This window comes from Echiichthys vipera, assembly GCF_963691815.1.
Source record: "Echiichthys vipera genome assembly, chromosome: 6".
Lineage (NCBI taxonomy): Eukaryota > Metazoa > Chordata > Actinopteri > Perciformes > Trachinidae > Echiichthys > Echiichthys vipera.
Window position 1 is genome coordinate 20688941 of NC_139831.1, and position 14487 is coordinate 20703427.

Below are 14487 nucleotides of genomic sequence, written 5' to 3' on the forward strand. Positions count from 1 at the left end.
CCCTTTCCTCCACTTTCGACAGAAGTTTCCCCTCTCTCTTTCAGCCGCTCAGTCTCCCTCTGCAAAAGTTCTACTTCTGTATACTAATGAAGGTATCCTCGTTTCCACAGTGAACAGAATTTCGTTGTCGATCTTATAATCACTCATTTTTATTTTGTTGTATTTATTTATTACCTTAAATGTGGAAAGTCAGACTCAAAACAGCTGGCCTGGAGTGTAATACAATGTATGGCACTGTTGCGCTTATGAATAGCAATACGTCGAGAAAATGTAGTGAAAAGGAAAGGGCTGTCTGATGGCAACGTAAAGTGTACATTTAAGTAGGCCTTTTTTTAAGGTGACTAAATTATGTTTTGCTGCAGCTCCTGGCCCTGTCCACCGCAGCTTCTGTGTCAGTTCTCCTGCCTGCTCCTCCAAACAGTTGGTGTTCTAACTATCTACTGTAGGTAATACACTGACTATGGATAGGTACCTCATACAAGCATACTTTAAAGAAGCCTATCTATCCCTTTAAAGACTTTTTCATTACACAGCCCTTTCTGGCTCTCTTTGTCATTGTTCTCTCTGTCCTACCCTTCCCTCTCAGTCTGTGTCTTTGTTGCCCTGCTGTTTGGCAGGCTTAATGTGTGATATACATTTAATCATTTCATCATGCACTTAGTGGGCCGCAGGTGAACGGTAGATGGATGCACCTTTATTAAAGCAGCACTGATCACGTTCTCCGCGTGTCTGCGTGGGGTTTTTCAAGGTTCTCCGGTTTCCTCCCACAATCCAAAAGACATGCACATGTTAGGTTAATTGATGACTCTAAAAAATTGCCCATAGGTGCGAATGGTTGTCTGTCTCTGTTCGTCTCTATGTGCCCTGTGATAGACTGGCGTCCTGTCCCATTACGCATTACGCCCGATGTCAGCTGGGATCGGCTCCAGCCCCCCGCGACCCCGACAGGGACAAGCAGTTGAAGATGAATGAATGAATGAATGATCACTATCTGGCTTCTGAAAATGACCTTATTGTTTTTTACAAGATGGAATAACAGCCTGAGGGTCCGAACTGTGTTTGAGGTCTGTGTCGGGATAAAATGATCAGAATCTGTCAGATCCCTGTTCTACACTTTTGATAGTGCAACCCCTTTTCTCTTCAAATCAGTGCTTTACCAAATTTAAAAATGAATAGTAAAATGTCCATTTGAAAATACAATGGGCCTCATTTATCAAACGAACGTACGGCAGAAAAACGTGCGTACGACCATTTCCTGGCAAACGTCGGCATTTATCAATTTGGACGTGAGCGGGAGCTACGATCAAATCTCACGTCAGGTCTGAGGTCGTGTACGCACATTTGAGCCTGTGTATTTGCGGTGCAGCACAGCAAAATCTGGCTGAAAATAATGAACAAACCTCAGCTGTCATTAAGCATAAGCAGTCACATATTAGGAACAGATCAAAACGGATTAAACGAATTTAAAAAAATAAAAATTGTGGTTGGAGCGATTGATTGTAACCATGTGCGTCTGAAGGCATCATCCATGAATGATTACGCATTCATCAACCGCAAAAACTACCACTCGATAAATGTACAGGTGATTTGTGATGCCCAGCTGTCGCTTTTAAACGTGGTGGCCAGGTGGCCGGGGGTGGGGGGTGGGGGCACACGATTCTTTTAAATATCAAAACAGCTCGGCTCCAGCCCCCCGCGACCCCGACATTGAATGAATGAATGTGTTGGCGCGTGGCTGCAGCAAGACGCACTGCAGAGCCAAAGTCGTCTCCTCGCTTCATGGCTACCCTCGATAAATTGCATTAAATCAAACAAGGTATCAGATGATTAACATCTTGGTATGATTCTTCTAGATGACAAAGGTTATCCTCTTATGGAATACCTAATGACCCACCGGTAGCGCTAGTGTTGTGCCGTATTCAGCACCCCAGCCGTGAAATGCACCCCTTGCATTATAGTTGATATTCTGGATCAGAAGGCTGTTGTTTCCACCTATAGGAGTAGTTTATATACAGGTAACCCACAACGGTCAGAACATTGGTTACTTACAGTCTTTAAACTATTTTAAAGAGTTTAAAATCACAAACTTGGATAATAGCGAACACAAAACAACACCTTTTTTTTATGTTCTGTGGAAATAAACTGCAGCCATAATTATAAAATGAATTAAAGGGATCTTTTGAATATCACCTATAATGCGAGGGGGTGCAATTCACGGCAGGGGTGCTGAATACGGCACACCTGTCCAACAGTGCGCACACGCGCACTCGGATCACAGTGGAGCGCTGCCTCGGTTTGACTGCCTCCGTTATTCTTTTCCATACAGCGTTTTTATAGGCCCCTTTTATTCCACTCTTAAGACTGCCAAATAGCACGTCCTTATTTTGCTCCATCTCAGATGTCAAGATGCCGATCTGTGTGTCGGAAAAGTTTCTTTTCTAACCAGCGTTCTTCCTCTCCATGTTTGACCTCAGTGGGCGAGGCCTCCGAACCAGGAATATTTAGGGGCGTAACATGTTAAAGACGATCGAATTCAGCCGCCGCATTTATCAAGGCCCGCTCATTCGTACGCTGAGATTGGTCAGATACGAATGTTTCATAAATCACACGTGGGTCCTTTCCTACGACCAATTCTGCGCTAAGATCTGCGCCCGTTTCCACGCAAGTTTGATAAATGAGGCCCACTGTCTTTACTGGAATAATTATGGCTGATTAGTTGATCAACAGAAAAGTAATTTCCAATATAAGTACCAAACAACACTTAATGACAATCTTAATGTCTCGTGATAATTTGGGGCTTTACTCTTTTTCGTTTGTCTGATATCCGGCCGAATTTTCAACTAGTTGCACTCCATTTACATCTTCAGTCTGACATTGCCTGCACTCTTAATTCTTTATCATGGGGGAGGGGATTCAATTTTCCCTAACTAATCACAAGAGACTTCTGGTGTGAGCTGGCCAACTACTGGTTTAGCTCTATACTAACTTGAATAGGGGTAAATTAATTAAATAGTGCAGCTCTTCTAGACACTCCAAAATCTTATCAGACTGAATTGTTCAGATTCCGATAGTGAAATTAGTCATTTCATGGGGGTTGCAAAGCTCAAAACTGAGTTTATTTAAAACCACAGTTTTGTATCTGCAACAGTAGCAACTATAGACTGTAGCCGTGGCAACAGAGAAGGATATGGCGAAGCCTATGAAATAAGTGCTGTCTATGTAGACACTCAGCTAACGGTGTTAGTCCCGCCTATGATGCTGATGGGCATGCGTGATGCTGGTCTTCACAAAGGTTGGGAATTGTGTGCATTAGCACAGCAAGCAACAATTTTCAGGGTTTGTCAGTTTACCTTCCCCAAGGAAGGGAGGTCTGCTTTTCTTTTACTTAGGGGAGTAGCCATTATTTTTTCAGACACTGATGTTTCTCAGTCCAAATAAAGCTGTGACAGCTCTAACATTAGTTTACTGATGAGTGAGACTGCATTTTAGACAGTCTCCAACCTGTTGTTACTAGGTGCTTACTAATTGATGTTGTTCTATTAATGAATAAAATAAGGTTATCTATGATTGCAAGTCTTCCCCTGTGAGAATTTGTATTCATTGAATTTACTTGTATTCATTGAATTTACTTGATAACCTAACCAGATATTCTTACTTACAAGTAATTATTGAAATGCTTAAATGAAAACCCATGCCATTGCTAGTTTGCCAGATGATCATTCATTATATCTTTTTTTTATTTTTTAGGTTTGACAGCTTCTTTCTTTCCAAGAGTTTGATAGGGAGATGTATACCACCCTGAGTGTTAGGTGCCGAGCTGGAGCCAGGAGCCAAACAGCTTAACTTAGCATAAAGGCTGGAAGCAGGGGGGGGCTATTAGATCATGATTTTGTCATAAAGGTTAACAGCACATGTATAAATTTGGTTGGATTACTATTATCTAATCCCCAGTTCCCAAGTAAAGGTGGACGTTCAGTTAGATTTTAGATTGCTTTGAGGTGGCCTGAACGCAGGGTATGCCTGCATTAATACATGCAGCATGAATGCATGTCAGCTGACATATTTGAACATAGACAGACAGAAGAAACTTTAGAAGCTGCAAAATATGTCTGCTCAAGTTGATAATGTTTATTGAAAATATGTAGTTTTTTTGACTCGCAGGACTCAATTAGTGTTGAGATACAAGTTCCGAAAGGAGATGTCCAGAGCAAAATTAGAGAAAGTGGAGTTCCTGATGAATTTGGAAATCAATCTGTAGGTCAGCTGTCACACCAACAGTCATTTTTGTACATCAGTTGGGGGACTCATCCATTGGCTGCTTGTGGCCAGAGCACTCAGAAATCATTCCAGCGGTCAAAGCCAAGAAGTCACTTAATGTTGTATCTAAATACAGCTCCCTTGTTATCTTGGAGTGATAGAGTACACTGGCACTTTGACGGTGAAGGAAAAAACATGAGCTTAGATGGATAGGACAGCGCTACTATATATATATATATATATATATATATATAAGTTATTGGACTGCTGAGTTGCTCTTGCAGCTACCTGCTGCTCACCCAGTTCCAACCTGAAGAGAGGAGTGAGAAGCGGCCGTAAATGACAAAATAACACAATAAGAACTCTCACACTGAGTTGAAATGGAAACACTGTGCTGCAACGCCTGTCTTTCAGTTTAATTAAAGGCATTATTTTTTTTAAGGATTCTTTTTTGAAAATAAAAAACAAACATCTGAATCCCAAAATTTAAACCGATGAACCCGATGATTAGAGCTGTACCACACTTTCTCTATTTTGGCTTTGGATCCCCAATACAGACATAGCTGTTATAAAGCATTTTTTAGAGTTTTAATTTGGCTGTTCCTCTATAAAATTAAACTATTTACGGATTTACTTTCTTGTTTATATTGTGAGCTTACAAAGTCTATTTGTGTGCCCAGTCAACTGTGCAAGCCCATCCAATGTAGGACAAAGCATGGTGCTGGACAAACCAGACACTGAGCTCTTTGTTGTGGCTTTGACCTCCTTTTTTTTTTTTTTTTTTTTTTTTAAAAGAGGGCTGTGTGCATATCTGTGTGAAAGCAGAAAGTATTACTGGACATTGAAGGTGTGTGTGTGCGCGCGTGTCATTCGCTCTGTGTGACACGTGCTGACTCTAAGCAGGCAGGGGAAATGTGTCTGTCGCTTTTCGCCTACACACTCCTCTTTGTCAAATAAAGACTTCTGACACAATTAACTTGAAGCCTGGAACCGTAGTTCAGACTTTTTATGTCAGCCCCTGCAGACTTCTGCTAGTACTACTACTACTACTACTAGGCCAATAATACTACAAATAAAACAGATTAAAATGTGATGGATTATGTCTGATTTAATGGATGACAAATTTCATGTGATGTTATGATACATGGATGTAGTTTGTGGATTTTTTGTCTCATATTTCCAAATCATCACTAAGGCATATTGTGATTCAAATGAAAGCAGCTAGGTAGTAGGAAATTGTTCTTTAATGATTGCAAAATATGGAAAACGGTTTCCTTGTCACTGATGACCAGGCATTAAGTATTATTCATTTTAGTACTCTGAAAGCTAATTCGTTGTGGTTCAAAACTGTTGAGGTTATTGATGACTCATTCATTTGAAGATTCAAGTTTAAACCTTGAAGTTACAGAAGATGTTTTGATTTGTCACTCGTTCTCAGGTGATTCGATGCGGCAGGCTTCTGGAGAATTTGCAGAAGACCCCTGCTCATCTGTGAAGAGGGGCAATATGGTCCGTGCTGCCAGAGCCCTCCTGTCAGCAGTCACACACCTGTTGGTGCTGGCAGACATGTCTGATGTCTACAAACTTCTACTGCAGCTTAAACTGGTGAGATGGTTACATTCTTCCGCATATCATACATTACAAACCATTAACCCAAATGTCTCAGCTTGTTTTGGAATGAAGAAGAGGGATGTTTGAATCATTGTTTCCTTTCTTTGTCAATAACTCCTGTTTAATAAATTAATTTTCAGTAACAGGCCCATATTAAAACTACATTTTTGAATTTCTCTGGAAAAAGCCTATTACCCCCCCAAATGGATCTTTTCATTCCAAATTGATATAATTTCAGCTGGCTGGAACATTTAACTTCTTGAAACTTAAGATGAAAAGCTACAGCAAATTAAAACCACAGCTCGAGTGATTGGCTAGATTTTATTGCAATGTTGAAAATTGCTCTTTGGAATCTTTGTGTTAAGCCCCAGCTCACACCTGTACATAATAAAACATTGCAAACATGAGTTATAATTTACAAGTTATAGGTTAATATTGTCCAAACTAATTGAAGTGATCATTCAGTATGTTTGTGTGCTAACTGAAGTTTTTTCTAAGTATTGTTTAATTTTCCCCACCTTCCTGGCTCAGGTGGAGGAAAATCTTGTGAAAGTGCGTAATGCGGGAACTGAGCAGGACCTTGGGATCCAGTATAAGGCCTTGAAACCAGAGGTGGACAAGCTGAACATCATGGCCGCAAAAAGACAGCAGGTAATGTACAATTAACAAAAAACAGAGACAAGGTCAGATCATGGGAGTAGAGAAGTCTGGTGTATTTAATTGGGTTTGGAGGTTATCGGATACCTGAATGGGTGTTAGTGGTGTTGTCACTCCTAACAAAATGTGCTTTCCAACCCACATAGCAAATGGTAAGTAAAACAATGGGAGAAGAAGAGTGCCTCATGCTTCAGCTGGCTAATTAGATGCAGTTACCATGAACAATCTTCTTATTACCAATTGCAGTGAAGTGGGCCGAGAGTGCAAGAAAAGAGCATAAAGGCTTGACTCTAAATGTGACGAAACCCATTTCCTTGTGATGAGAAATGGCTCATCGTTTTTCTCCGCTGTGGTGCGAATCATGATGCATTTTCCAGATTAAACAACTTTATAAGGTTCTTGGTGCAGATCCAGGATATGCTCTCATCTGCTAATTACTGGAAATGAAGAAAGCTTAGTGAATAGTGTTTATATATACACAATACAAGAATTTTAAACTTTGATACAATACTAGTAAAAAATAAAACCGCTTTAAATACCACAGCAGAAAAAAGGTCCTAGGACACATTTTTTCTTTCCTTTTTCTTATTAACATCCTGCTCAAATTCCTGTTACAGAAAAAGTAACTGAACGCCCTGTTGTTTCATATGTGTAGCTTTGGGTTGAAAGTCTACCTGTAGCTCTGCTTTTGTTATGGTTTCGGTATAGGGAAGGGCACGAATAATCGCATGAATTACTTGAGGTGGGATCGGTTCCTCAAAGAGGGAAATCTATTTTTAGAACACATCTTCCTCGTCCTAACAGTAAGACAGCATCCGAAAGCTATCCGTCCACACTTAAACTGTTAAACATGCAATGAATGTGTGGAACAAGCTGGAAAATATGTTCCTGCAAAACAGTAACATTTCATAAAAAGCTAAATAAGGAGCCACTTCAGAAAAAGCTCTGCTACAAACACATGCACACACGCAAGTAGCCCTGGAGTGCGCCACACACACATTTCAATACATTCGATACAATCGACTGTGGATATTATATCTGGTCCATGTTGCATTGAAAAGTATTAAAGTATCTATACTTTTGACAACCTAAATACTAGGGGTGTCCCCGACTAAAAAAATTCCATAGCCGAATCTGATTTGTCCCGTTTTGCCTATGGTCGACTAATCGTCGTATCAGTTTTTTATTTGCTCATGAAAAACCTTCTGATCCGGGGTGGCGAGCCATGGACATGAAGCAGACAGCGGCAGGTGCACGTGAGTCCAGCGCTGTGCAGTCATGCGTGTCAGGCAGAGGGTCACTGAGTGATGTGATTTCTGATCTTATTAAAACAATTTATCGTTAGAACATGAATGTGTTTTGTTTGTATCTTTCTTTGACAATAGCTGACGGTATATTTAGAACTGTAGTTTCACTTTCACAACACTGTGTCGGATTAAACGTCTATAAAACAACAAATGGGCAAATATTCAAATGAAATTATGCTGATGATTAAACAGCAGCAGACTGTTGTATTTCTGGTGCCCAGATAGATTTAAAGCCCAGCCAAGATGTGCTCTGACGGTGCCGCGCGATCCTGGATAGCAACAGTATTTATTTATTTATTTATTTATTTATTTATTCATTAATAGGCTTATATTTATACCCAAAATAGGCTATTTATCATGGTTTATTGGAAGAAACCAAGCATCTATATGTAAAATCAGACATTCGGCACCCCCCAGAGCCAGAATGGAATAATCCATTGTTTCATAACCACAGGTTGTGACGTTTCGACTGTGAGCTTGGCAGTCGAATCGGGCTCCTCGGATCGAATAATCAACTATTCAGGGTCACCCCTACTTAATACATATACTGTTCACCATTATTTGTCAAGATTTTAATCAAACTAAAAGCAAAGGACATAGTGTATATATTTTATAGGGGTGTAACTGTACACAGAAGTCACAGTTCCGTTCATACCTATTATTTAGGATTCACGCTTTAGTGTGAGTTTGTTACAGCGTAAATTAACCCAAATCCATAAGGATATGTTTGGTGGAGCAACAGTGATTCACAGTCTTTGTCTTATTACAGCTCGGGCATTTCATTTAATCTCATCATAGTGTGACTCTCTCAGCAATACGCTTGTTGCGCTAACTTCAGCAAATGTTGCAAACGGTGTATAGCTGGAACTTGGTTATATGCATTACATGCATCAATCTACATATATAAATACATGTATTCTTTGTAAGGCTGTGTGAACCCTATCATGACTCCTACGGCGTGACATTTTGCCATGGATACACAAACTTACCGCCTGCCTACTTTTTTTTACACAATACTACCACAAACATCATAAACTTAAATTATAAAGTTTATAACCTTTTGCCATTTCTATGTGGTGTGCACATTTATAAACCATCAAAACTATTATAACTTGAACCTTGTTTGCAAGTAAAAAAGAGTAAGTTGATTGATGATTGTTTGATTGTTTATTGCACAGCCTCTTCTTGGTCATACTCTGACCTAAAACACATGCACCAGCAATCGTATAAAACAACTTTGTCATAGAATTTATTATGATAATTTCTGCCACTATAGGAACTTGATCCAGGCACTTACTCAGAGAAGTTAGATAATGAATATTTTAATGTTTTTTTCATTTGTCAAATCACACTGAAAAAATGATTGAAGGATGAAATTTCAAGTTAAAAAAAGTTGAAGCCCTGATGAGTACAAACATCATGCTTCAAAAGCACTTAAATAGTATCTCTAACTTCAAAATCCACCCCAAGATGAGACAATTCCTGTTCTCCATATCACCTTGAAATGCTTGCCAAAATGATCTCTGATTATCTTGTATGGAAATTGCTTTTTACTTGTAATTGCACTTTTTATGGATAGCAAAATATGTTTAACCAAAGTGAATGCACAAAGTAATGGGGCCTAAAAAGTGTTTTTTTCTTAAAGCTTGTATCAAGCAATTGTGGTGAAAAGGGCCCTGGGAGTATTCCAAATTGGAGGGAATGCTTTCATTTTGTGTATGCAAGCTGTTTTTTATGCCATAAATCTATGCCAGCGATCACTATCTCCTCTCCTCTTTTCTATGAAGATGTATCTGTAATATAATGCTGAGGTCTGAATAGCAATGCATTAATTTGCAAAGGCATATTATAATGGCCTGATTATGACTGTGTTGTGTTACCGCAGGGGACAGAAATAAATCTGGGTCATCCAGAACAAACTCTGTCACACTTAGTGTCTCCATAAGGGCATGACAGGCCCATTTTGAATCGAAGTACATTACCACCCAGCCCCCTGTAAGTATTCCATCCTCCCGTCCAACCCTTTTTTTTTCATCCTTTTATACTTTCCTATTCATCTCATTCTGCTAGGAGCTAAAGGACGTCCACCACAAGGACCAAATGGCTGCTGCTCGCGGGGTGCTACAGAGGAACATCCCCATGCTGTACACCGCTTCTCGTGCCTGCCTCCAGCACCCTGACGTGGCAGCCTACAAGGCTAACCGTGACCTGATCTACAAGCAGCTGCAGCATGCAGTCTCCGGCATCTCCAACGCCGCTCAGGCCACTGCCACTGAGGACTCAGCACTCAGCCAGCCAGCAGGGGGCGGAGAGCTTGCCTATGCCCTCAACAATTTTGATGTAAGTCAAATGAGTGGCTTAGTCACAACGCATTTGCTTTTCCACGTGAATATATTCGAGTCAACACGGCAGACTGAAAAAGTAGCTTAAAATCTTCCTTTGGGGAAGAGGTTAGAACATGCAAGGCACAGTCCTTATGTTGCAAACAAAAGTTTACTTTAATTTTGACATATAGTACAGGAACCGTTATCTACTAAAACACTTTCCATGTTGCTGTCTAGTCCTTCATATATTCTTGCTTAAAACCATTATATCTCTAAAAGTCAGTGTCATCCAGTGTTTACCTTCTATGTCCGTGTCCCTAAAATCCACAGTTGACTCAGATGAACTAGATTTAAACATTATGTTTTGTTTAAATTAGTGGTGGGACACGATTAAAAAAATGTATCTAATTAATTAGAGGCCTCTGTAATTAATTAATAGCATATCAATATTTGACACAAGTAGCAACATTTTTCAATTTAAATGGATTTTGATATGAGTTAATATATTATAAAAAAAAAAAAAACAGTTCTTAGTATGGTATATTCAAGAAAAGTGGAAACCTAACATTGCAAAAATATTTAGAATAATTTCCTTGGCATGAAATAAACAGTTTAACATGGAGTCCTTTTTCTCCCATGTTTTCAAAAACACAGAAACAAAAATGATCCATCAACTAATGACAGTCCCTCCTAGGAGGGTTGTCTGTGCTAACGTTATCTGCAACATGTTTGGCATTGGGGTGGAGCGGAGGCTGATGAGCTCCGGTGGGAGGTGAATTCTTTCTTGCACAATTTTTACACAGCCGTGCTCTTGTCCATGTTTCCACTCGCTCGTTTTTTAGAACTCAATTGTCCGCACACTGAACCCAGCAACAGCTCATCTCGCTTCTCATCGGTTTCAGTTCTCTCGTGTTGCATCCTGTGCGTCAGTATTACGGGCTGAGCGGGAACTCATGCAATGAGCAACGTTCCGCACTGAGTGCAAAAATAAATTGCGTTATGTTTTTGTCGCGTTATTTGTTCTGTAATTAATTAATCGGCATTAAGGTGTCCAGTCCAGTCCCTGTCCAGTCCCTAGTTTAAATTCATTGAATTGTATTTCTGTATTCTTCTTGCGCTTTAGTTGTTCATATAGCTGTTATTGAAACTGCATTTTTTATTTTTTTAAAGACTATATTCAATGGAAGATAACTTAAAATTACTAAGAATGTAGAACTAAAAAGGTATATGAAACATGACATACTAGTCATCATAATATTGACATGAAACAACATCAAGCTAGCAGCTGGATAAAACATAGCGCTAATCATCTTAATACTTCCTGGGGTGATAAATGCAAAGATAATTAAATTGTTTTTTTTCTCTTCCTCTGACTTCCATCAGACTTGCAAGACACCTTTTTATCTACCGGAGATTTGTTAATATTCAGACAGCTCCCAAAGATATATAACAGATCCCCATTGTGCAAGCTTCCATTGTGCGTCTCTTTCGCTTGACGCATCACTCATCTTGTGTTGATCAACGATTGCGTGTTTAACAAGTAGCAGTGTGTAACTTGATGTGTTAATCCTACGTGACATGTTTCATATAGACAAGAGAAGACGCACCCTTTGTAGTAGGTAGATTTCTATAATAATTACCTAATTTTATGATCTCAAGCAAATAACAGGTGGCCAAGTTTCACAGATGTAATTTGCACTTGCAGGTCTAATTCCTCTGTGGACATTGACAACATGACTCCTTTGATAGGATCTATGCTGCTCCTGAAGTAGCACATATGCAATCACAAAATATATTGGACAGTTTAAATGTATGCAGGTTACTACATGGATTTAAACTTTTTTTTTTTTCATTTTATTCTTGCCTCTTAGTGTTTTACATTACATATTTTTACAGTTAACCTTTATTTAACCAGGAGATCTCTTGAGATACCAGGGCTCCAGACCAACTTTTTTCACTAGGAGCACTGCGGCCCCCAACTGAAAATTCTAGGGGTGCAACCAGAAATTTTAGGAGCATAACCAGAAATTTCAGTGGCACACACCGTAACTCAACAATAGATGCAGAAATTACAGTGTGCGGTTTCAAATTCAGTATCAGATTTTTAATTGTGCTCTTTTGAAGATTAGAAGATAGAAGGAAAACCGACAGCACCATCACTGTCATGACAGTACAATAATAAAAATAATATACCGTACATTAAGAATAAGTCAACGAGAACCAGACGCGACAGGATTTTAACACTATTTTAAAATTTCAATATTTTCTTTACAGGGGGTATTTTAGTAAAGAGCTGTGGTGGTGCTGCAGGTGTCTTAGCATAGTGCTTGTTAGCCGCGGTGTAGCCTACTGTACTCACGGCGGTATAGTTCCTGTTTTATCTGTCACTCTGTTGCTGTTTATCATCTTACATATTGATATGGCGAGACATCTGGTCACGCATGTTTATGTAACTAGATGTAAAATTCATTCATTCACTCTTTCCAAGAGCGACCTGGGCAAAATGGCAACATAATGCTTAAAGTTCCCATATTGTAAAAAGTACGTATTATTATAAAGCAGGTCTTGGTGATCTATAAGTACTATGAAAGTATTAAAACATTCAAAAACTGGGCCCTTTAAATGAGCTGCTTATGTTTGTGTTTTGTAACTATACATACATAGGTAGATAAGTGCCACTTATATTATAAACACGTTCTAATAGAATCCCATGATACAAGTATGAAGTATGCACAGCATATCATGGTGAAGTTAATGTTACTAGTGTGAACGTTGCGTTTGCATACACATGTGTGCAACCACATCGGACAGTAAAACAGTTAGCTTTACTCCTGACTGCCTGGTGCAAATCTGATGGTGAAACAAGTTCATTGTCATAAAATAAACATTCGCTTAGCTTAACGTTACATCCGGGGGATATTTTTATAATTTTTAATTTTGTATCTTGTGCAGGATACATCTCTCTGTCTCTCTCTCTCTCACGCTCATTGGGCCTCCGATTGGTTGATTGGCTGTCGAAACAGGTGGCCTGTTACGTTCTAAAACCAGCCCCATGCGATTTGACAAGCTTAATCACAGGAGACAACATCAGCCTGCTAGATTCGCAACGAGACGGATCAGTTCACAACGCTGCAACTTTCACCTGTGACGTTCTAAAACATTTTTATTGCGCTGCAAATCTTTGGTCTGAACTGGGCAGTAAGATCTTTTACTGTTATGTCAACAAGATTCAACAAGACATTTTCACCTGGCTATACTCAGTGTTTAGATCCGTTGTGGTATTTATGAAAATTAGAGCATACATAATTAGTTCATGCCCTATTTGCCCATGTTAACAATGTCAAAAAAACTTGGAATACATATTTTGTTTGTCTTGATGTAGTCATCTCAGTTATTTCCGTGGTGATATCTGAAGGTTATTTTTTTCCCTATTAATGTGAGGAAATTAATGAATAGGCGAATACATAGGGTGTATTTGGGTCTTTTTCAAAACTTTCCCCTATTGGGATTCGTCAGGTTTTTTTTCCCTTACTCAGGGCATATTGAGGCTACAAGATCTGAGTATGCTTCTGTTGCAATTTGTTCAACCTTTTTTCATAAAATGACTGGACTAACTAGCTCCTCTCTGATGTCCAATTTCAAGTGAAAGGCAAAATCAGCAAATGAGTCAAACACCCAGCCCCCCCCCCCCCCCAATTCTCTCTCTTGCTGTTTCCTCCTCTGTGTCTCTCGTGTTCCTGTTTCCATGGTGATATGACACGCAAGCAGGGGAGGTCAGATGAGATGGAATGGAGGGGGCTTGAGGGCGCTGTAATAGAGGGCGGGTTTCCTAATAAAGCACATATCTAACAGATGAATTGTTTAACATTTTGTAGCAGTAAGGCATCTGCAGAGTTTGTTTGTTATTGGGGGAATTGGCTTGCTTTCTTTAGCTGCCACTAGCATCAAGGTGATACCTTAACCCTCTGCAGTGCCTCTCTAGCATGTCAACTAGTTGCCTCCCTCAGCAGGCTTGCCCCTGTGAAATCAGACATTTAAGTGTTCTCTCTCCCCCTGCAGATATAAAAGAGAGGACAGTGGTTTACTATAGCACTTTTGTGATTCAAAAGAAAGGTAGCAAAGGCTATAAAAATCGGAATCGTTTCACAAAAAGGGTAAGAAAAAGATCTTGTAGACATGGTACTACTGCCTTCTTTTTGATTCATACATCAGGTCAGAATAACTGGTTCAATTTTGTGACTTATTTTCTCTAGTCATGACACTGAGAACGTGCCTTTTGAAGCTGTATTCATAAATACATAAAAAACACTGATTATCAGCAGAGTAAGCAG

The 14487-nt window shown here is 39.5% G+C and overlaps 1 protein-coding gene across 1 annotated transcript in view; it reads left to right on the forward strand.

Annotated features, from left to right (window-relative positions):
• ctnna1 (catenin (cadherin-associated protein), alpha 1) overlaps positions 1-14487 on the forward strand; it is an 88206-nt gene that overhangs the window by 7518 nt on the left and 66201 nt on the right. The window contains exons 4-6 of the mRNA XM_083915563.1: positions 5696-5862; positions 6400-6519; positions 9903-10172. Coding sequence (XP_083771689.1) covers positions 5696-5862; positions 6400-6519; positions 9903-10172 — 557 coding nt within the window. The remainder of the gene's footprint in view (positions 1-5695; positions 5863-6399; positions 6520-9902; positions 10173-14487) is intronic.